Here is a 25,341-nt window from a genome sequence, read left to right as displayed (position 1 = left end):
TACATGCATGTGTATGTATGGTTGAGCTATTTAGAGAGGGAAGGCTGTATAAACAAGGATCTTCCATGTGACAAATTAGTTTGGGGCCCAAAATGGCTCCAAAACATTCCTCTCACTATCTCCTGTCAATGGAGCAAATTTGAGCCCCAAATCCTTGCCACATGCAAGAATAAATACCTTCTTTTAGGCAATTTTTTATTAAATATTAAAACTTCATGTGGCCAACATTACTTGGGGAATACATTAATCAAAGGTGGGCCACAGGCTGATGGATCCAAATTATTAAAAAGAACAAAAATTACAACAGTCATTCAGCTCAAAAACAAGGGTTTTGCAAATCTTCAGACCAGTCTCTCCACTTGTTCCTCAAAGACCACCAACTACTAGATATGCCAAGGCCTGATTCAGGTCACTATGATTTTGTGGACCTGGACCATGAATCATGTATTCATTCCAGGTGTTAAGGTCCTTTTGGGTTTGCAACTGTGCATTTTTCTGCTAATATTCTGGGGTCTGATACTCTGATTCCCATCAGATTGTATATTAGGTTTTGTTTGTTTCCTATAAACTTTTCTTTATTATATATTCTTTCAATTCAGGGTTAGTTATCTTTTCTTGTGCGTTCATTTATTTGGAGTGCCTTTTATTGTCAGAGAATGTGGATTAGCTCATAAGACAATCATCATTGTGCTGGATGAGTTTGATCTCTTCACTCAGGTATGCTGTAAGTTGTCATCTGCTTCCTTTTTCTTTCTTTGCAATTGCTCTACCCTGAAAGTTTGATACCTAGTCACCTACTATGTCAGCTTTTTTTCTTTTTCTTTTTTTCTTTTGCCTGTCAATTGGAATAAAAGTATCCTTATTATGCAATAGGTTTCAATGCTGAACTTGTTGCTACCATGAAATCGGTTCTTTTAGACATTGTCAATTACTGTTTTCCAATTCTTTTCAGGGAAAGCAGCGATTACTCTATAGCTTGTTGGATGCTATGCAATCTGTAACTTCACAAGCTGTGGTTATTGGTGTGAGTTGCCGCTTGGTAAGATTTTATATATTCTGTGAAAACCATATATATGGGGTATCTAATTCTTAACTTCTATTTCAGCATTTGGTATCCCATCTTGCATCATTTTGAAAGACACCGATTATGGGAAAAAGGGATCCACGGTGTCAAATGCATGCTATTGTTCTTATGTTGGTATACAACATAACCTTCAAGGAGTTTGGTGGTTGGTTGTCACATGCTAAAACCTACTCATGATCAATTGCTCGACATTGGAAAGAAATTGACTTGAAGTATGAATTTATACTTGTTTGGGAGTAGTAAGCAATAGAGTGCAAGTATGTTACTCTGCACGTAAATTGGTTCATTGTTTCAAGATAAAAATAACTAGAGAAGCTTCCATGCCCTGAACTATATAGCTTATTTTATCATTTTTGGACAAAACATGCAATGGATGATAGATACAATCATATATAGGTTCTTCATTTGGAATTTAAATTGTTTGAGAAATTGAAGTTTCATGAAATATGCCCTGATTACGCACTATGTGTGGTGCAGGATGCAGATCAACTCTTAGAAAAGAGAGTACGGTCTCGTTTTTCCCATAGGAAGCTCTTGTTTCTTCCTCCATCAAACAGAGATGTGCAGAGGTTATTATTACTCTAAGGGATATCTTGGTATTGTCTAAGAACACGTTATACAAAATCTAATATAATATTTTATGGTGATCTCCTTGTTTACTATTTATGCAGATTGCTAGAGGACATATTATTGTTGCCAACAGACTCAAAATTTCCTAATGACTATGTCACAGAGTTCAATGCAAGGCTTCATGTATCCCTTCTCTTAATATTTGAGTACCAGGCTGACCTGCCTATATTTTCGTGTGGTTGTTTGTATTCGTCTTCTGTACTTTACACTCTTGTACTCTTTAGGTCTTTTTTAGTTTTCTTGATCATTGATTGAGTTCTATTATTGATAAAAAATGCTCAGACATTGTAAAATAAGAGTAAACAGAGGAAGAAGAAGAATTTGTTGTATTATTCATCAATCTCGTATGTATATATACAAGTTACAAATTCTATGTTAGGAAAGAATATATTAGGAAAGAAGACTAATCAAATTCCTACAAATCTGTCCTACAATCAAGGTAAATCATATCTCCCTAGTATTTACTTCCTATTTTAGTTATACAGTCTGTAACATCACATCTCCCTAGTATTTACTTCCCATTTTAATTATACAGTCTGTAACATCTTCCTATTTTAATTATACAGTCTGTAACACTCCCCCTCAAGCTGGAGCATAGATATTAATCATGCCCAGCTTGTTACAAAGATAATCAACCCTAACCCCATTAAGAGCCTTCGTGAAGATATCTCCCAGTTGTTCTCCTGTTTTCACATAACCTGTGGAAATCAAACCTTGCTGAATCTTTTCATGAACGAAATGGCAATCAATCTCGATATGCTTAGTTCGTTCATGAAAAACAGGATTAGATGCAATGTGAAGAGCAGCTTGGTTATCACACCACAACTTGGCTGGTACTGAAGTTTTAAGTCCTACTTCAATCAGAAGCTGATATATCCACATTATTTCACATACAGACTTGGCCATAGCTTTATATTCCGATTCTGCACTCGAGCGTGAGACAACATTCTGCTTCTTGCTTTTCCATGAAACTAGATTCCCTCCAACAAATACACAATAGCCTGAAGTAGACCTTCGATCTTCCTTGGATCCTGCCCAGTCAGCATCTGAAAAACATTCAATTTTAGTATGACTATGATTGCCATACAAAATTCCTCGCCCAAGTGCTCCTTTTAAGTAGCACAAAATTTGTTCTACAGCTGTCCAGTGATTAACTGTTGGAGAGGACATGTACTGACTCACCACACTAACTGAATACGCAATATCTGGACGAGTTACAGTAAGATAATTCAACTTTCCAACCAATCTTCTATATCTCTCAGGATCTTCAAATAATTCACCATCTTTTGTGAGCTGCAAGTTAGGAATCATTGGAGTGCTACATGGCTTAGCTCCCAACTTTCCCGTCTCAGACAACAAGTCAAATACATATTTCCTTTGAGATAAGAATATTCCCTTCTTGCTTCTTGTTACCTCATCACCCAAGAAGTATTTCAACATTCCCAAATCTTTGGTATGAAACTGAGTGTGGAGAAAGGATAAGGGATGAAATCCCTGTAATATCACTCCTTGTAATGACAATATCATCCACATACACAACTAACAAAATGATGCCAGCAGCAGAGTGCTTGAAGAAAACAGAATGATCAGACTTACTTTTCTTCATATCAAAATTCTCGACTGCCTGACTAAACTTTCCAAACCAGGCGCGAGGACTCTGCTTCAACCCGTACAGAGACTTATGAAGATAGCAAACTTTCCCATACTCCCCCTGAGCAACAAAGCCATGCAGTTGTTCCATATAAACTTCTTCTTGAAGATCCCCATGAAGAAAAGCATTCTTGATGTCTAACTGATGAAGGGGCCAATTATAAGTAGCTGCCATAGAAATAAACAACCTGACAGAAGTAAGTTTAGCAACAGGAGAAAAGGTATCAGAATAATTCACTCCATAAGTCTGAGCATATCTTTTAGCAACAAGACGGGCTTTCAATCGGGCAATGGACCCATCAGGATTGACTTTAATTGTAAACACCCATTTACACCCAATAGCCTTCTTATTTGCAGGTAAATTTACCAAGGTCCAAGTACCATTGTCCTCTAAAGCATTCATCTCCTCAATCATAGCATTACACCATCCAGGGTGAGAAAGGGCTTCTTTAACAGTCTTAGGAACAGAGATAGAATCAAGAGATGCAATGAAAGAACAAGAAGAGGACGACAAATGATTATAAGACACAAATGAAGATACTGGATAAGTACACTTATGCTTACCTTTACGAAGAGCAATAGGAAGATCATCATTAGAGATTGGTTCTGATGACGAAGGAACGGGATCAGTTGAGACTGGATCTGCCAACGAAGGAGCTGGTGCAGGACATGGGTCCGGAGGGGTTGGTCGCCGAGAATAAACCTGTACTGTAGGTGGTTTAGGCCTGGCAGGAGCAGATTCAGTAGGATGTGAACCAGATGATGTGACAGTATAGATTAACAAATCATCATCCTCCCCCTGACTTGAATGAGGAGTAGATGGAAAGAAAGGTGTATCTTCAAGGAAATTAACATCACCTGACAGAAGATATCTGTGAAGAGTAAGATAGTAACATCTATACCCTTTTTGAACACGAGAATACCCAAGAAAAACACACTTCAAAGATTTTGGATCTAGTTTGGTAACCCAAGGACGAACATCCTGAACAAAGCATGTACACCCAAATACCCTAGGCTCAATAGGAAACAATGTTTTATTTGGAAACATAACATGATAAGGAGTCTTACCCTGAAGGGCAGATGAAGACATACGGTTTATCAAAAAACATGCTGTGGAAACTGCATCGGCCCATAAAGGTTTAGGAACCTTCATTTGAAATAACAAAGCTCTTGCAGTTTCAAGAAGGTGTCTATTTTTCCGTTCAGCAACCCCATTTTGAGATGGTGTATCTACACAAGAAGTTTGATGAAGAATGCCATGCTGAAGCATGTAAGTTTGAAAGGATTCTGACAAGTACTCCTTAGCATTATCACTTCTCAATATTTGTACAAAAACATTAAATTGAGTTTTAACTTCAGCACATAAAGCAGAAAAATGAGAAAACACCTCAGAACGATTTTTCATTAAATATAACCATGTCATACGAGAGTAATCATCAACAAAAGTAACAAAATACTTAAACCTAGTATTGGACTCAACTGGACACGGACCCCAAACATCTGAATGGACTAATTCAAAAGGAGCATTAGCTCGTTTATTGACTCTAGGACTCGAACTAAGACGATGGTGTTTAGCAAACTGACAAGATTCACAATTTAATGACGACAAATTCTGAAATTGAGGACAAATTTGCTTTAACACATGGAGAGAGGGGTGGCCCAACCGACAATGTGCTTCAAAAGGGGTTACAACTCCAGAATAGGCTATGGATCTTGGAACTTGTGTATCAAGGATGTAGAGACCTCCAGACTCATGTCCCTTACCAATAATCTTCTTCGTCCTAAGATCCTGAAATAAACAATAATCAGGAAAAAATGAGGCACAACAATTAAGGGTACGAGTGAGTTTGCTAACAGAAATTAAATTAAATGATAACTGAGGTAAACTAAGAACATATGACAAAGGAAGTGATGGTGTTGGACTAATTGTGCCAGACCCAATAACACAAGATGTTGACCCATCTGCTAAAGTAATAGGAGAGGTAGATTTATGTGACTGAAAGGTAGAAAACAGACTTGAATTACCTGTCATATGATCTGTAGCTCCAGAATCAATGACCCATTTGGAAGAGGAGGAAACAAGACATGTATTGGGTTTACCTGACTCGACGATGGCAGTAACAGGAGTAGATTGAGGTTTCAATGATTCTTGGTACTGAGCAAATTTGGCATATTCATCTGCAGATATCATAACAGACTTCTCAGAAGTATCCGTGGTGGATGCAATATGGGTTGACTGAGTTTTCTTATTCTGCAACTTCCTGCAATCCCACTTCATATGTCTTGGCTTATGACAGTAATGACACACTATCTCTCCTAACTCCTGTCCACGAGTATTAGTATTCCTGTCATAGTTACTTGACCTACCACTACCACTCCTGTATTGTTGTCTCCCTGATTCAGATGTATTATTGCGGCTGACAAGGGCACTACTAGGCTGAATAGGTGGAGAACATTCTGTACGAAGGACCCTACTGAAAGCATCTTGTAGAGAAGAGATCTCTGAACTGGAAAGAATTTGAGATTTAGCAGTCTCAAATTCAGAAGGTAGGCCAGCTAAAAAACTCATAACAGCCATCTTTTCTCGCTGAGCTTGTTGAACAGTCACATCAGTACTAAACGGAAGCAACATATTAAGTTCTTCATATGTTTTCTTGAAATCCATGAAATAGCTTGTAAGAGATCTATCGCCTTTGTCTGCCCTGTAAAAGGCTTTGCACACATCATAAATGCGGGAAATATTCCCCTTTCCGGAGTACAAGAACTCTAGATAGTTCATTAATTCCTTAACAAATCCACAGTGAGTGACTAAACCAACCACCTCACTTTCAATGGAGTTGCGTATCTGCAAGAACAAACGGGCATCCTCCCTCAACCAAGACTTTCTCGAGTCATCATTAGGAGGGTCATCAGTCAAATGGTTATCCATAGCAATACTCAGCAAATATAGTTGAACAGTTTTACTCCAATCCAGATAATTAGAGCCATTAAGCTTATGCTCAGTTATTTTTAACATCACTGGAATAGCATTCGACATAACTACTGATTTCTTGTCTGCCATAATCTCAAAATTCAAATAAACAGAATATTTTGAACACCGAAAATCAACAGAGCACACCTGTTGAAAACACCGGAATGGAAATGCACGTAACAAAGCACAAATATGTGCTATACAGGACGAGGCGAGCCAAAAGACAACGATCGAAAAAAAAATTTCTGGCGACAGATGTGCCTCCACGTGCCGGTGCGTGTGATTGTGGCAGAATCTTCAGGCGGTGCGTGAGACACACGCGCAGGGCTGCTGACTGCCGGACTTTGCAGAAACTAGATGCTCTGATTGCTCCAAGGAGGTGACCCGAAACACCCAAAAATTTTTCTCTACCTACTGTTTACTTAAAACAAAAGGGCAGGCAGAGACTAGATGCTCTGATACCATGTAAAATAAGAGTAAACAGAGGAAGAAGAAGAATTTGTGTATTATTCATCAATCTCGTATGTATATATACAAGTTACAAATTCTATGTTAGGAAAGAATATATTAGGAAAGAAGACTAATCAAATTCCTACAAATCTGTCCTACAATCAAGGTAAATCATATCTCCCTAGTATTTATTTCCTATTTTAGTTATACAGTCTGTAACATCACATCTCTCTAGTATTTACTTCCTATTTTAATTATACAGTCTGTAACATCTTCCTATTTTAATTATACAATCTGTAACACTTCCCCTCAAGTTGGAGCATAGATATTAATCATGCCCAGCTTGTTACAAAGATAATCAACCCTAACCCCATTAAGAGCCTTCGTGAAGATATCTCCTAGTTCTCCTGTTTTCACATAACCTGTGGAAATTAAACCTTGCTGAATCTTTTCACGAACGAAATGGCAATCAATCTCGATATGCTTAGTTCGTTCATGAAAAACAGGATTAGATGCAATGTGAAGAGTAGCTTGGTTATCACACCACAACTTGGCTGGTATTGAAGTTTTAAGACCTACTTCAGTCACACCACAACTTTGACTTTAATTTTTGAACTATCTTTCTTAGTCAATATTAATGCAATTTCAAATTTGATGGAACTTCAAAGTTCTAATACTTATAATACTTTCTTATGGTAAATTTTGTTAAGATGTGATGTGGGTTAGCTTAGCCCAGCCCACTAATGCCTGTTAATGTCAGCCATAGTAGGCGAGAGCCCTGCTGCCTTCGTACGGAGCCAATCACATAACTATCTGGCGTACCGCCAGGGTATGTAGCCTGACCTCGTATGGCTCTCATCTGAGGCGTTCATCTCTATTTGCCACCATCACGCTCGAGTATAAATAAGAGGTAACTGCCCCTGAAAAGGGGTTGGAACCAAGTAACTCCAACATTTACTCACTCATTTACTTCCTGCACCTACATTGTCTACCTAACATTAATTCTGGGAGATCTAGTGCATCCGTGGACTTTCTCTAGGAGCACTCTCACACTCTTCCCAGCTTCACACCTCGTACTAACTTGAGCGTCAGAGCCTTCGTCTCGGGTATCCACCCCGAGGCCTCTAACACTCTCTGTCTTGCAGTATCTCATGCCACCAGGGACCTTGCCTCTGTTAGACAGTTTTGTATGCCCTTAGCTTCAATCAAGAATGATGTACTTTATGAATTTATTGTAAATGAATAAAAGTGCATATTTGATTCATGTTCCCTTGGTATGTTTCTGTGTAATACCCTTAAACTGGACACTTAATGAGACTCGTGTTAGTTTAGAATGTTCACAGCCAGTGGATCGGTCTGGGGAGACCTATCCTGACAAGGCTGACACTGTAGTGCCACCAAGTCGGTTGGGGTGGCCTGTCTCAACTGCCAGGGTGAGACCCTAGGCACATACAGTGTAGGATTAATAGAACCTTTGAACCGGATCAGATTTCTAGTATTGCCTTGGACCTTGGAGATAGATGGGCAAAACTGGAAAGTTACACCTAACCCCTAGACTCGATTATGATACTACACTAGATGTCGGATTGGGCTGTCTTTGATGTACCAATCAGTGAGATCCTTAGCAAGGGTCAAAACCTGGGTATGTTGGGACAATCCGAGAATTCATCTGAGTGGGTGTTCATAGTGAAATGATCAGCCCCTTTGTCGGACAAAGGTAATGATCGGGGATGCACTCTCTCTAATGGAAACCAAGACTGTCGGCAGCCGATTTCAACCGTTGAGATTTGATTTTGCAAAGTATATTTTATATGAGATATAAAGATATATATATATGTTATGGTTTCTAAAATGTTTGCAAAAAGTTTTAATTCCCAGGATCCATATAAGTAGAGAGCGCAACACTGTTCCTTGCAGCCGAGGGAGAGGTCCTCTCTTGTCGGGTAGTGTATGATCATTATGGGCTGAGATGTTAAGTGTAAGACCATTGAGGATAATACCTGATGGGCTAATCTTGCATCTGCCCAGTCCCTGGGTGTTACAAGGTGGCTTGGCCCAGGGACCACTTAGGGTAAGTGTTGGGCCCATAGAGCCCATAAGATGGGATTTAGGGGGTGCACTATCCATAACAGTGTATTCGGCCAGGCCTTGTAACAAAGGCTGGGCCGAACCCATGTGGCTGATGTGTAGATCAATGTTTGGGTCCCACGCCATACAAAGAAGCCCAACCGGGCAGCAGTTTGGAAGGCTAATTGAGTACATAACCTTAAATGGGCCTTAAGCCCATTTCGAACTGGGTTGATTTGATAAGTCAATTAAAGGGGGGCGAATTCTGAAGTGGACCAGCTGATGGGATTGGGCTTAGACCCTATCCACTTAGAGAGTCCAAGATCTAAATGTGATTTAGATCTGGAAACCTCCTAATTAGATTAGGAGATGGCTGATCTGATCTGCAGATAAGATAAGGATTATCCCTTATCACTTAAAGGGACTTCTAACCCAAATATGATTTGGATTAGCAACTCCTAATCTGATTAGGAGCTGATCCCTTTAAGATTATGAAAGAAAAAATGGGCGAATAGAGTTTTGTGTGATTGAGGTTCAATTCTTTTCAGAGCAAAGAAATCACAGAAAGAGAGATTTCCTACATACTGCGAATTCTCTCCTGCCGCCTCCTTCCTGTCATTGCCATTCCCTTTAGTTCGATCTCCAGTTCTTGGGAGAAATCAAGATTTGATCTTGATTCCAATCTTTTGGGAAAAGATTGGTTGGAGCTATACCCACAAGCCATCCAGTTGATTCTTGCGAAGGGTCAAGTTTTTTTGGAAGAACGTTGCTGATTCTGCTCCATTCTTCACTGCGCCATCTTCAGTGGGAGTAGATTTTAGATCCTTCCTTGGGTGTGAACACCTCCATTGGGAGATATTGATTCTCTGTATCAGGTATATCCTCCTTCCTACTTCTTTTGGTTCAGATCTAATTTGGTTCTTGATTCAAGATTGATCCTTGAAAATATGTTTTCTGAAACAGGGAATTCGATTCCCTGCAAAGATGGGAGAAAATTTTTGAAATTCGCCCTATCTATTCTGCAAGATTTGGGCGTCCATGTGATGGATATCCCATCCCTTCAGCCTCGGCCAGCAATCCTTGGCTACCATAGTCCTTGCCTCGGTTTGCTATCCTCGGCTTCAGTCATCTTCTTTCAAAGACTTGGGGTCCTCGGGTAACGTTCGAAACTTGAAGAGTGAATTTACCTTGTTGCCCTCGGCGCGTCTGCGGCAGGCCTTTTCTTTCCCATCTCGGGCCCCTCCGCGGGCCTCTTCGGCACCTCTTCCCGAGTGGTGGGCTTCTTAGGCTCTTCTCCCCTAGTGGTGGGCTTCTTCGGCGCCACCACAATCTGCTTCCCCTTGGAGGGTACTTGTGAATCCCCCCCTTTTCCCGGGGCAAGGGGGCAACCTCGTCGCCAGGCCTCTTCGACGTCTATCCACCGGCCTGCTTTGCCCAGGCCTTTGCTAACAAGCGCTCCTTGACGTCCATTGGCACTTCTACGAAACAACAAAAGAAAGCAGTTAGCACATCAGCAAAAAGAAAGGGAAAAGAACGTGGAAGACACACTAACTACAAAACCTCTCCTACCGAGGGGGGCTGGGCTAATCCCAACGAAGACTGGGGGGGATCTCCTCCTTCACCAACGGCTTCGCCTAAAATGTCCCCATCACAAGTAGATGAGCTACTGTTGCAGCCTCTTCATCACGGAGTAGTGGGGGACATCTCTTGACTACGACGCAGGCCTTCCCCCAGTCGGACCTGACGCGCCAGCCCCTGGGGTAGGAGACGTAGAAAAACTTGTCCTTTCACTCGTGAACGGAAGAGGGGTTGTGCACTAGCTTCCCTCTCCTCGGGTGGAAGTAGTACATGTTGGCCTCTGAAGCATGCTTCCTCGGCATGAACATGGCACAAAATAGTTTCAATGTCAACTCCATGCCCTTGAGCCGAGCCCACACCATCATAGCCATGATGGTCCGAAGGGCGTTAGGTACGAGCTGGCTGATGGTGATGCCGTACAACTCTAGCAGCTCAGAAATCAAGGTTGGGAGGGGAAACGTAAGGCCAAACTCTAAAAGATGCTGGTAGATGCAGATTTCCCCCTCCTCGGGGATCTGCAACTTATTGCCCATGTCGGGGACCCTCAGGCTGTAGGACCGAGGTATATGGATTCTCTTCGCCAGGGATTTGACTTGGCACACGTCCAAGGAGTTGTCAACTCCGAATGTGGGACACCAGCATCAGCCACCCTTCGGGCAGCACTCCCCCCTACTGGCCCGGTGACGAGTTCCGTAGCATCACCCCTCAGGCTCCCTTGGCGACGCTGAGGCAACGCTTTCATGGGGAGAGTCACATCCCCGGCGATTGCCTTCGGAACCCCCTGAGGTTAGCCTCTCCCTCAAAACGGCCACCTCCTGTTGATGGGGGACTACAGCTAAGGAACCTAGAGAAGATGAGGGAGAGGGGGTTGCAGGAGAGCTCCCTCCCGAGATGTTCATGAGTTCATGACACTCGGGACCAAAGTTTGTAAATGACATTTTGAGATTACCTAAAAAGGATGGAGTGTCCCAAAGAAAGAAAGAGGCAAAGGAGTTCTGGAGACTTGGGAGTTAGGGAGCTACGTTCACTTGAGAGCAAGGGCGTCTAAGTCCAAATGAAGAAGAAAGGCACCGCCAGGGCCCCTATTTAAAGGAAAATGAATGGCCAAGATTTCTCCAAATCTGACGGCTGAAACTAATCCGCTCCCACCATTCAACCGCGATGCGCCACCTAGCGTAGGTCCTCAGATGACGAAACAACGCCCAAGGCAATGGTTCAGATTGGCGCAGATCCAACGAACGCGGGAGTCCCCTAGAGCAGGCCCTCGGAAGACGAAACCACGCTCAGAGCAACGGTTTAGATCGACGCAGATCCAACGGACGTGGGAGTCCCCCGCTCTTGCGAACTAGTCTCACTTACCTCCTAGCTCATCCCCTCGAAAGGTGAAATGATGCCGGGTGAACCGCAAAGACCACCCGTAGCAACCCGCCGAGCGAACCGAAAGACCCACTCGCAACGGACCATCGGACGGACCGTTCAACCCAGCAAACACAAGATTCCTAGGGCGGCCATCCCTTGCACGGTAGCCCCACCAGGGTGACCTACCTGTGCGGGATACAGGACACCCCCACTAGGCCAAGGCATTCACGTCGCTCGCATTGCCGAACTGAAGAGAGACGACGAGAACAACGAAGACGATGCCACTGCAGGGCATCCCTCAGCCGACGATTCCGAAGGCATTACGACCGCTACTCCCAATGACCAAAGCCGAACGATGACCACCCTTATTACGGGCAAAAGCCGAGGCCTCACCTCGTTCTCGGGAGTGGGGGGCAAGTGATGTGGGTTAGCTTAGCCCAGCCCACTAACGCCTGCTAACGTCAGCCATAGTAGGCGAGAGTCATGCTGCCTTCATACGGAGCCAATCACATAACTATCTAGCGTACCGCCAGGGCCTGCAGCCTGACCTCGTACGACTCTCATCCGAGGCGTTCATCTCTACCTACCACCAGCACGCTTGAGTATAAATAAGAGGTAACTGCCCCTGAAAAGGGGTTGGAACTAAGTAACTCCAACATTTACTCACTCATTTACTTCCTGCACCTACATTGTCTACCTAACATTAATTCTGGGAGATCTAGTGCATCCGAGGACTTTCTCCAGGAGCACTCTCACACTCTTCCCAGCTTCACACCTCGTACTAACTTGAGCGTTGGAGCCTTCACCTCGGGTATCCACCCCGAGGCCTCTGACACTCTCTATCTTGCAGTATCTCAGGCCACCAGGGACCTCGCCTCGGCCAACAGTCCTCGGCTACCATAGTCCTCACCTCGGTTTGCTGTCCTTGGCTTCGGTCAACCTCTTCCAAAGCCTCGGGGTCCTCGGATAACATTCAAAACTTGAAGAGTGAATTTACCTTGTTGCCCTCGGCCAAACCGCACGGCAACAAGATGTATGATTTACACCTCTTTTCTATTGATGAAACAATAAGCAAAATCTTAAGAGCTAAATGAATTACATATAATATTCATGCAGCATTCTTTATCAATATGTCGCCATTTTGGCATTCATGCTGCTAAACTTGTTCAGGACTTAAAGTATAGGTTAAATTGTTGTACATCTGCTATTTATAAAAAAATGTAAATCTGCTTAGATGTATAAGCATGTTGGGCTTCCTAGGATCATTATTCCTGGCATCCATCATCCCTTGATTTCTATTTATATTTGCCGATGTTAGATGGGTATGCCTTTTAGTATCTATTTGAAGTGTCTTAGTGTCAAACTTCTTTGATTGGGCAAAATATACATATTTTGTTAACCAGAGTGGATGCTAATGACTATTATTAGGGGGAATTATTCTGTCATTTTCCCTCTTTTTCATCTTGATCAGAGATTGAACTGTCTGTAAGTGGTCAACTGGTGACTATCCTTTTACTAACACATTTTAGAGGACTTGCTTTGTTACATTGCTATAAATTCCTTGACTTTTTACAGAATATATTGGGAGACCAACAATTCATAGAAATTCTTACTACATTATCAAATACTGATCCCAGTGTCAATTATTTGTTGAGATTTATGTAAGTCCTTTTCTGCACCTAGACGCACAATTTGGGGATTCTGTTGTGATTGTACTTCTGCTACTGCAAATCATGTTTCAAACTCTACAGAAACTTACATGACTCAAAAATGATAATGCCAGATTTCAAGCTGTTTGTTATATGGATTTGGAAACTGGGTTTCTATCACTTGAGAATTTCAAGAATGCAATTTCAAGTATTCAGAGGCAACCCAAGATTGAAAGTCTACAAGGTATGTGAACTTCAATTATTTTCTGGTTATTGTACTTTTTGCTTCCCGACTCTTCAGTTTTTATCCTGCTGATGTACATGTTTATTTTACTTATCACTATTGTAGTTGTTGTATGAGTCTTTGCCTTTCATTCTTACAGTAATCTGTTCTTCTCCATGGTTGTCTTATTTTGCTGTGATCGTGTTGCTAACATAATTTTTCCCTGGCATATACACTTCTAAAAATTCAGTGGCCAAATGCATATTGAATTTGTTTTAGATGTTATTTCCTTTGTATTACAAGGTTAATACTCAACATCCCCCTTTTGGGAACTCCGTAAAGGTATAATTCAGTGGATGCTCCCTTGGGAAAATGCATAAATCGGGAACTAGAGCCTCTGACATGGTTATGATATGGTGATTTTTGTATATTCAGATCTGAATGGATCAAGGGATTCTATTAGGATGGAACTTTTGTCAAGATTCAGGCCCTAAAATTTTCTTTCTTTCTTCTTATGTATATCAAGGATAAACATTGAGGAAAAGCCCAAGATAATCATAGGATGCAGAGGAGTTATCTAGCAGCTGTTGGATGCTACAATGACAAGATTAGAGAGGTTACATGTTTCATTTCTAAGGTTAACCCAATGTAAGATGGCTTCAAGATGATCAAATCTCTCAAATATATAATAATGAGGAAAGAATAGAGAATGAAGAGTAGTTAGAGTAAGACCTCCCTTTGCAAATCAAGTATTAAAATGCTCAAAATCCTTCAATTGAACAAAAAAAAGAACAATCCTTCAGAAACAAACGCAAAGAAAAGAACTGATAAAAAAATCAAACCCAAAGAATCCAAAAGGCACGATTTTATTTAGCAATCTCTTCATTCTCCTTTACAGCAATATTATGGACCTTATATAGACCTTTTCAATTTTAACACAATCACTTTTGAACTTGTAGTTGACTAACATCAAAACTGACTGAAACTCCTAAAATGACTTCTAAAAATTGATTTTTTGACCCACTAGAAGTTCGAAGTTCTATGTAAATTTATAATAAGAAAACAACTTCCAAGGCAAATACCTACCAAACTAAATCCTAGAACTACTAAAACCTATTCAAAAATTCTTTTTTTGGTAAAATATTCAAAAGTTCAAATTACCCAAAAATAGAAATCTTGTCAGACTCATCAACCATCTGTACATTGGCCGTAACTCATCTGATTGATGTCTTAATAATACAATCTTGGTTTTGTTGGATAGGTAATTGAATGACCTATCTAATGACACCAAAATCAAGTAAAATGAACAATTTTTTACCCTTTAGATTCAGGTTATGAGTAATGGAAGCAAGATGTTTTTTCCTCTTCAATTTTAAATCGAGGCTTAAATAACTGACAAATAACTTTGAATATTATCTCCTTTGTGTCCTACATCAGAATCCCTCATTCCATAAGATTCCAAATCAGCCAACTCTGTTGAAGTTGCAGCACAATGGGGTACCCAATTACTAGACTGATGGTCTACAGTACTTATGCAGAGGGGTACAAGAGGGCATATCTGATAGCCCGATAATCCTTTTATTAATTTATTTATTTGATTCTCGGGTCATCATATTTACCATTTCTTATTTTCATATTGGATTTGTTTCAACACATTCTTCTTGGATTTATCTCCAAATCTATTCTCTATCGTGAAATTTGTCACAGAAAGATGTAATGCCAAAAACTTTGTTTAATCTTCCCTTTTCTTGTGGAGGATCTGCCATTAATATCTTATCAACTATGTCTTTTAAAAGGATTGAAAATTGAGTTGTGCTTGTATATCTCTTGTATATATTTTTTTTCAATGAGTTATTATTTTACTCTAAAAAAGAGAGAAAAGTTGGCTTCCCAAATACTTTCTTCCTAAGATATAAAACCTATTTTGTCCTAGTACCAAGAAACAAAAAGTTGTGCTGGCACTAGCTTCCTCCCTTGCTCTTGTTGAATCTTTCTTGTAATCGGTGTACCAATTAAAATCTTAGGAAGTATTATTTCACAAATGAATAAGTTGGTTGGTTTTGCAAGAATTAGCCCAGCTTTGTTGAGGTACAACATCACATTTGTTTCATAGCCAAGCATTTACTGATGCACCTTCCGACATCAAATTTGATTGGAGTGAGTTTGTATGTATATTCTCATTGTACTTTGCCTTGGTCTACATGGGTGCTGATGTATTTTAATCTACAGTAAGTGCAATAGAATTTTACCACTACACCAAGTAATGACCCTTAATTATAGCAATAAAATAATGTTAAAAAAAGATGGCTTTTAATGTGCTTGATAACATTTTTAACCATGTTGGATTTTGTTTAATGAGGTCTAATTTTTGTTGTATAACTTCCAATGATCATAAAAAATGTGCATTTTGATTTGGAAGAAGTAACTTGATAAATCAATAGATCATGGATTACTAGGAGTGTAAGAGATTGGACAAATTTTCATATCAGATTTATTCATCAAAATAAAAATTTCATATCAGATTTCTTATCTCCTAGATGTATATGCTAGAATCTGGTCTAGGTTTGTAAATCTAGAAGAGAAAGAGCCAGCCACAAGTCTGTGGGTGTGTCCATTGTGGAGCTCGACACCCAAACAGAGAAATTTATATTAAAAAGTAAAAGGACCAAATTGTCCTTAGAGTACAAGAGTAGATAGTGTACAAGAAGAAAATAAAATACAACATGAGGTGAATTTACAAAAATAGCCCTCTCGGCTAACTCTCTTTCTCTCTACACTCCCCCTCAAATTGATGTCTAGGAATCAACATCAGTTTGTCCATAAGAAAAAAGTGTCATACCTGCGTCATAACTTTTGTCAAGAGATCAACAAGTTGGAGCCCAGAGGACACGTGGGGAAGAGAAATAGTGCCAGCTTGAAGAAGATCACGAATGAAGTGGCAATCAACTTCAATGTGCTTTGTGCACTCATGGAAAACAAGATTGGAAGCAATCTTGATTGCACTGACATTATCTGCAAAGAGGGGAACTGACGGTGGTGACTCTTGTAGTATGTCATGTAGAAGAGCCCTAAGCCATATAATTTCACTACATACTGAGGACATGGCTCTATATTCAGCTTCAGTAGAAGATTTTGAAATTGTAAATTGTTTCTTACACTTCCAGGCAATGAGAGAGTTACCAAGAAAGACACACCATCCTATAGTGGATTGTTTAGTGTCTAGACAGCCAGCCCAATCAGCATCGGCATAAGTAGCAAGGCTAATGGATGAGGAGAAGTGTAATTCATGAGATAGGGTTCCCCTCAGATAATCTGATGAACTACGGACATGTGGGGTTGTCGTGGAGATGACACAAACTGTCTCACTATCTGAACTGCATATGATATATCCGGCCAAGTCATCGTGAGATATATTAAGTTGCCTACCAAATGTCGGTACAGAGTAGGATTTTCAAGAGGAGAGCCTTCATCCTTGCTTAATTTCAAATTAACCTCCAAGGGAATATCAACAGTCTTGGACTCACTGAGATTAGCCATTTTGACAAGATCCATTGCATACTTATGCTGGTTAACAAAATAGCCATGGGAATTACGGCTGACCTCAAGTCCCAAGAAGTAGGTTAAAGGGCCCAAATCCTTCATCTTAAAGGAGTCACTAAGGAGTCTTTCCAGATAAGTGGTTCCTTCCACATCATTCCTTGTAATGATTATATCATCAACATATAGAAGAAGAAGAGTTACACCCTGATTCCGATGCAAAGTAAAAAGTGAGTGATCAGAAGAGCTTTGAATAAATCTCGCATCAGTGGTCGCAGATCTGAATCTCTCGAACCAGGCTTTAGGTGCTTGTTTCAGGTCATACAGAAACTTCTTGAGACGACAGACAAGTTGAGGATCTTTGTCATATCCAGGGGGAGGTTTCATGTAAACCGTTTCCTTCAATTCTCCATGAAGAAATGCATTCTTCACATCCATCTGATGAATTGTCCTATCTTTAATTGTAGAGATGGCTAATAGGATTCTGCCTGTAGTCATTTTTGACAGGAGCAAACGTCTCTTGATAGTCTATCCCATATTCTTGTTTATGCCCTTGAGCAACAAGTCTAGCCTTGTACCTATCTAAACTTCCATCTGGCTTCAACTTTACTGAGTAGACCCAGTAGTTCCCAATGAGAGAGGCTTCAAGAGGAGCCTTGACAAATTTCCGTGTGTCATTCTCAAGAAGGGCTCAGATCTCAGAGTCCATGGCATCTTTCCAATGTGGAATTGCTACAGCCTGCTGATAAGTCTTGGGAATATTTGTGGTGGATAAAATAGCAGTGAAGGAACTATGGTCTAGAGAATAACCATAACGGTCAGGAGGGTGAATAATTCTAGAAGAGCGACGCAATGTGGGTGTAGTGGGTTCAAGTGGTGGGTTAGGAGAAGTTATAGGAATGAATGGTGTAACTGGATCAGCAACTGATGTTGGAGAAGGCGGAGGGCGCGTAGGAGCTGATGTAGACTTTTGTTGTCTAAAGTAGGTCTGAAGTTGCTGCGCAGGTGATGTTGGAGCATTTGGAAGATCTGTGGAATCAAAGTTGTGCAACAAAGAGACAGAAGGAGCAAGAAATTTAACAATATGCTCAAAGAAAGATATGTGCTCAAGAAGATGGCATTACAAGAAATCCTGATACGACGGGTTTCGAGATCATAACACAGAAATCCCTTGTGGTCAGGACTGTACCCCACAAAGGCACATAATGCTGCCAATGCAGTCAAATTGGTGCGTTCATGGGGTGGAAGATGAACAAAGCAAACACAACCAAAAACTTTGAGCAAGGATAGGTTTCGAGGTTTGTGAAATAGGGACTAGAATGGAGAGGTGTTATTCAAAACAGATGATGGAAGAAGATTTATTAGATACACAGCAGTGTTGGCTGTCTCCACCCAAAACCAAGAAGGAACATGAGTCTTGCAAAAGGGTCCGAATTACACTTAAGATGTGTCTATTCTTTTTTTCTGCTACTCTGTTTTGTTGTAGAGTACCAGGACAAGATTTTTGGGATTGGATTCCCTATTCTTTCAAATAAGCCTGAAAATCCCCATCAAAGTACTCTCCCCCTGAATCAGATTGTAGGAAACATTTTTCCTTTGAATTGGGTGGTAACATAGGCTTGAAATAGTTTAAATTTATGATAGATTTTAGATTTCTTGTGGAGAAAATAAATCCAAGTAAAGCAAGTGTTGTCATCAATGAAAGTAACAAAATATTTGAATCCCAATCTAGAAGTAACTGGAGACGACCAAACATCACTATGTATTAAATAAAAAGGTACTGTTGCATGCTCAAAAGGAGAAGGAAAGGGTAAAATAGGACTTTTGCTCAAACAACAAGTAATGCAAGATTTATTAACATTCTTAAAAGAAGCAATAGCATTAGGTAAACTATTAGAAGCAAATAGATAATCAAGTTTCTTAGTAAAAGGATGATTGAGGAGTCTATGTCACAAGTTCCAGTCATTATTACAACTAAAAGGTTCAAAATTAGATGCAGTAAAAGTAAACAAGAAGGAGAGACTGAATCAACTTTCTTCTTCTCAAACTCTAGAGCAAACAGTGGACCCAGTCTACGCCCCTTCCCCTCCACCTCCCCAATTTGTTGGTCCTGTATCAAACAACCATTAGAGGAAAACAAAACAATATTACCATCTTCCACAAGTTGACCAACAGAAATCAAATTAGTGGTTAATTTGGGTACAAATAAGGTATTGGGTAGGTGAAAATAAGATGATTTAGAGGTAGATAGGTGTAAATCATCACAACCAAGTATATCTAGTTTTTCACCATTTGCAGTGACAATGTGTCTATTAAAAAGATGGGGTTTAGGAGACTGACCAACGGAGGCCCTCGTCATATAATTAGAGGCACCAGAGTTTATAATCTAAAGGTGGTTTGATGAGGGACAAAAAGTAGAAGACTTACCAGACAGGCCAATAGCTAAGAAAGCGGAAGAGATAGCCGAGGACATGAGATGTCGAATATGATCATCAGAAATACCACCAGAAGAATTATTCTATCAAGTCACTGAGATAATGGTAGATGAGGTATTTGAGTTCTCCATGGTTGTCTGATAGGCTTTATAAGACCCTTTCTTTTGATTAGATCCATTTCCTTTTGGTGGTCGAGTTGGACATTCTATAATGATATGTCCCTGGCTCCTTGTTGCTTGCAATATGTGCATGTATTCTTCTTCTTACAATGTGAGACATGTCCGAACTCTTTGCATTCATAGCACTAAATCTTGTAGAAATCCTTTTTCCCTTTTGATTTGGTTGCCAGGAAAACAACATCAATATTGGAGTCTTTCCTCCCATCATGTGTGGTCTATGTAGCAAATTTGGTTTTAGCTCTTAGAATTTCCCCAAGAATGGTATCTAAATCAGGAAGCGTTCCTCGGCTCAGGATATTAGACCTAACAACTTCAAACTCAGGTTTGAGATGCATTAGGAAATGCATAACCTTCCTTCTATCAAAGTGTCTTTCATGTATCTTGTAGAGAACACTGATGTGGGCCCCATAGCTGTGGTCCCACTCTGTTCGTAGGGTAGAATGTGCCCTAGTCATCCTAGGGTTAGCTGATGGTCAATCTGTTATTCCAGTTGTTATTTATATTTCAGTTTTATATTGTTTTATGTGTTATGTAAATACCAAGGGCAGATTTGTCCTTTCATGTAACTAGCATAACCTATAAATACTAAATAGAAGTGGCGGCGGCAGAACATTCAGATTCTGTCATTCCTTTCAATTCTTGTGTTCTACTGCTCTCTCTCTACTCTTTCTCCTCTCTCCTCTATTCCTTTTTCTCCTTTTTTCGAACCTGAAATCTATTAGGGTTCAAGACTGATAGCAGTCTTGAACATCTACTTGGTATCAGAGCAAGGTTAGGGTTTCTCATGTGAGTCTAGTCCAGCCGACCACATGAGAATCCCCTAGGGCTGGAAGCTGAGAAAGTGGAGTTCGTGGACTGATTCTTGGAGATCGCCAGAGGGTTTAGCAGCTGTTGAAGACGTGTCACGGTTGCAGAGTGTTGGTGATCAGGAAGAATCAGAGAAGACTAGGGTTCGGGTAACCTTGGAAGGCAGTGAATAGTTTTTTCTTGTAAGTTATCTATTTTCTAAGAGAAGTACTATCAGAGAGGATAGGTTGGACCTATCTGGAAAGGGCGGCCGAACCATTCTAGGGTTTTCTCCCTTCTATTCTCTAGGGTTTTACAGCAAACCCTACTGTTGGGCCGAACTGCCTTAGGGTTTTTTTTCTCCTACTCTAGGGTTTGAAAGTGATCTTGCGGCAAATCCTAATAAGCTTGCGGCAAGCCCTAATGTTAGATTGAACCTTGCGATTTACTTGGAGTTGTCCTCAAGTTTTGTTAGCATTGATCAACTTTTAGGGTTTCATTATTAACCCTAATGCAAGTCTATCTGTACGGTACTGATTGGAATGTGCAACTGAAATGTTTTCTTTAAGGACTGATTAAAACCCTAATTCTGCCAAGCATATCAGACCTGCTTCTAAGCTGATTTTTCATATCCTTTTGGGGTTTTTGAACTCTCTTAAGGGGTGAGAACTGTACGGACTGTTGTTGTTGTGTTTGCTAGTTGGTTTCAGATCAGATTTCTACCTGTTTTGTGCACATACACTGTGAATACAGATTGGTCCTACACTGTTTTGATTGTGATTAGTCGTCCAAGTGCTGTTTTTGAGACTTGACCGAGATGGAGTTTAAAAATCAGGCAGAAGGCAGTTTTGGGAACAACAATTATGGTAGTGTTTTTGAGACAGGTGGTCAGATTACAACCGTAAAGTTTGATGGATCAAACTATTTGGAATGGGCCCAATCAGCCGTGATGGCTATTGGGGGAAGAGGTAAATTAGGGTACCTCTTGGGAGATGTGAAAACCCCCCCAAGGGATACCCTACGTATACCAAGTGGATCCAAGAAAACTACTTGGTTATGACATGGCTGTGTAATTCTATGCAACTTCATATTAGCCGAAATTACTTGTGGGCAAAGACAGCTAAGGAGATATGGGATGTTATGAAAGAAACTTATTCCCAACCCCTTAATGTTGCTAGAGCATATGAATTGAAATGTGAAGTGAAAAACCTTAAACAAGGAGAGAAACCGATTTCAGTATACTTCTCTACCTTGCAGTCTCTGTGGCATGAGATTGATCACTTAGAGACTCTTAAGTGGGAGAGTCCCAAAGATGCACAGATATATAGAAAGCAGGTCGAGACAAACCGGGTGTTTGAGTTTCTGGCGGGCCTAAATTCAGAGTATGATATTGTGCGGCAACAGATTTTGACTAGAGACAGTGTGACTCTCTCTCAGGCATACTCCTTGGTACATAGTGAAGAGACCAGAAGGAAAGTTATGATGCAACCTCAGCCTCTCACACCAGCCTTTGCAGCTGTCAAACCCAAATCAGGGGGTGATTCAGAGAAGGACAGGAGGAAAGAAGACAGAAAGGATGTGGTATGTGAACATTGTAAGAAACCCAAACATACAAAAGAAACATGTTGGAAACTGCATCCTCACTTGGTTCCGGCAAAGTTGAGAAGCAAGAAGGGCAATGCTCATGTGGCCGTGAACACTGATTCAACATCCTCATCTGGCACAAGAGGAACACCTTTAGAGACCTTAGTTGCAATTCGGGCTGCCCTAATACAATTAGAAAAGGAAGTTGGAAGTTCAGCTCAGCCACCACAGTCACCATCAACTCTTGCCACATCTGCCTTCGCACATTCAGGTACTCAAGCCTCAGCCTACCATGCCTCAGCTCCAGGTACTACTGAACCTTGTTGGGTAATAGATTCAGGTGCATCCGACCACATGACTAGCTTGCCTTCACTGTTTACCACTTACCATTTGTCTTCGGGTAGGGATAAAGTATCTATTGCTGATGGCTACCTGGTCCCTATTTCTGGGAAGGGTGACATTAAGTTATCAGATACTATCTCCCTGTCATCTGTTTTGCACGTTCCTAAGCTTGATACTAATCTTCTTTCAGTTAGTAGTATTATCAAGCATATGAACTACTCAGTAACCTTTTTCCCTGACCGATGTGTTTTTCAGGACTTGGAGACGAAGAAGGTGATTGGGACTGGCCGTGAGACAAATGGGATCTATCTGCTCGGGGAGAGGTCTCGTCAGGAAGAGTCAGTAGAGAAGATGTCTTTTGTTTCTCAAAGTGTGAATTCGGTTATGCTTTGGCATAACCGATTGGGTCATTTGTCCTTTCGGTCCCTAAAGAGTCCGTTTCCTGCTTTATTTGAGTCTATTGAGTTGTCTCAGTTGCAGTGTGAAAGTTGTGAGTTTGCTAAACATTGTAGAAAGTCTTATTTATTGAGTAATAAAAGGAGTAATAATTCTTTTGATATTGTGCATATTGATGTTTGGGGGCCCTATCACATCCCTTCCATGGGTGGGTACAGATATTTCTTGTTATTTGTTGATGATCATACCCGTTTTTCTTGGGTTTATCTCATGCGTTCATGAGATGAGGTTCCTGCCCTGACCCAAAACTTTCACCAAATGATCCTAACCCAATTTGATGCCAAGATCAAAGCTCTTAGATCCGATAACGCAAAGGAATACTTTGCTAAACCATTGGCATCTTGCCTTCTTAATCATGGGGTTATACACCAGAGCTCTTGCCCTCATACACTTCAGCAGAATGGAGTTGCAGAAAGGAAGAATAGGCACATCTTGGAGGTGGCTAGAAGTCTTATGTTTACCTCCAATGTCCCTATTCGCTTCTGGGGTGATGCTATCTTCACGGCGGTATACCTTATTAATCGGGTTCCTTCCCGAGTCCTTGATATGAGATCTCCTTTTTCCCTTCTATACCCAAATTTTTTATTCCCCTTAAAACATCGGTTGTACCTGCTTTGTTTAGCTTCTTGGACCCCATCACTCCAAGTTCGAACCCAAGGCCTCCAAATGCATTTTCCTTGGTTATGCACAAACTCAAAAGGGTTATTGCTACTATGATCCTGTCTCAGGGAGGAAGTTTGTCTCCATGGATGTCACTTTCTTTGAGGAGACACCCTATTATCCTCGGGTTTCTCCTCAGGGGGAGAGTAGTGAGAGTGGGGGTTTGAGTCCTTTTCTTCAGGGGGAGAGCAGTGAGAGTGGGGCAATTCCTTTACCTATTCCATTGAGTGATGAGAGCTGCAATGGTGAGGGTGGTCAAAGGAATTAGGAGTTGAGGGTCTATCACAGGCGATGCAGGCAGGTTGATCCCGGTCATCAGCAGTCCAGGCCAGCTCCAATCTCATCTGCAGCTCCAAGTCCAGGTATTACAGTCCCAGGGCCCACAAAGACTTCCTCTATTGTTGCCATTTCACCTCCTACAGATGACCTTGACCTTCCGATTGCCATCCGTAAAGGGAAACGACATTGTACCACATCTACAGCCCATTGTATTTCCCAGTTTTTATCCTATGATTGCCTATCTCCTACCTACAGGTCCTACCTTAGTTCCATTGCCAATGTCCCTATTCCAAGAATAGTGCAAGAAGCCCTATCCGTCCCGGAATGGAAAGATGCAATGCAGGTTGAGATGGATGCCCTGTTGAAAAATAACACTTGGGAGCTAGTTGATCTGCCCAAAGGAAAGAAACCAGTTGGCTGCAGATGGGTATTTACCGTGAAGCACAATGCAGATGGATCCATTGAGAGGTATAAAGCTCGATTAGTTGCAAAAGGGTTCACCCAGACTTATGGTATAGATTACTTGGAGACCTTTGCCCCGGTAGCCAAGATGACCACCATTCGAGTCCTATTATCCCTTGCAGCAAGTCACACTTGGCCTTTATACCAAATGGACGTGAAAAATGCTTTTTTGAATGGAGACCTACATGAAGAGGTTTACATGTGTTTGCCTCCTGGATTCTATGATGCAGAAACAGGTAAGAAGGTCTGCCAGCTCAACAAGGCTTTGTATGGTTTGAAGCAGTCACCTAGGGCTTGGTTCGATAGATTCAGACTAGCCCTTTTGAAGTTCGGTTACATACAAGCCCAATCAGATCATACTCTATTCATCAAGAGGGTAGAGTCCTCCTTGACATTACTTGCAGTATATGTTGATGATATTGTGGTGACAGGGAATGATAGCCATGAAGTTGAGTCCCTTAAACAACTCCTTCATCAAGAATTTGAGGTGAAAGACCTTGGTGTACTTCGGTATTTTTTGGGTATTGAGGTTGCTAGATCCAAATAGGGGATCTTTATCTCTCAGAGGAAATATGTCCTAGATCTGCTGGCAGAAACTAGAAAGTTAGGTGTCAAGCCTACGGATACACCCATTGAACAGAACCACAGGATTAGTGCAGAGAGTGGGGAGCCTCTTGAAGACAAGGTTATGTTCCAGCGATTGGTGCTGTTAGTGTTGTCAGTCAGTACATGCATTCTCCTAGAACTACACATCTTGCGGCAGAAAGGATATTAGCATACTTGAAGAGATGCCCGAGTAGGGGTATACTGTTCAAGAACAATAACCACATGAAGGTGGAGGTCTATACGGATGTCGATTGGGCTGGGAGTGTTGATGACAGAAGGTCTACCTCAGGATATTGTGCTCTTGTGGGAGGTAATCTGGTCTCTTGGAGAAGTAAGAAACAAAGTGTTGTCTCC

The 25,341-nt window shown here is 41.1% G+C and overlaps 1 protein-coding gene across 2 annotated transcripts in view; it reads left to right on the top strand.

The window, feature by feature from the left end:
* ORC4 (origin recognition complex subunit 4) overlaps positions 1 to 25,341 on the top strand; it is a 32,850-nt gene that overhangs the window by 1,662 nt on the left and 5,847 nt on the right. For both annotated transcript variants that reach the window (XM_010281112.3, XM_088903346.1), the window contains exons 7-12: positions 654 to 717; positions 953 to 1,039; positions 1,562 to 1,653; positions 1,756 to 1,837; positions 13,365 to 13,450; positions 13,573 to 13,682. In XM_010281112.3, the coding sequence (XP_010279414.1) occupies positions 654 to 717; positions 953 to 1,039; positions 1,562 to 1,653; positions 1,756 to 1,837; positions 13,365 to 13,450; positions 13,573 to 13,682 (521 nt within the window). The remainder of the gene's footprint in view (positions 1 to 653; positions 718 to 952; positions 1,040 to 1,561; positions 1,654 to 1,755; positions 1,838 to 13,364; positions 13,451 to 13,572; positions 13,683 to 25,341) is intronic.

Source organism: Nelumbo nucifera, chromosome 4 (genome assembly GCF_055504915.1).
Source record: "Nelumbo nucifera cultivar China Antique chromosome 4, China Antique-T2T, whole genome shotgun sequence".
NCBI lineage: Eukaryota > Viridiplantae > Streptophyta > Magnoliopsida > Proteales > Nelumbonaceae > Nelumbo > Nelumbo nucifera.
Note: the sequence above shows the minus strand (reverse complement) of the source record. Positions and strands in the feature narration are given on the sequence as shown.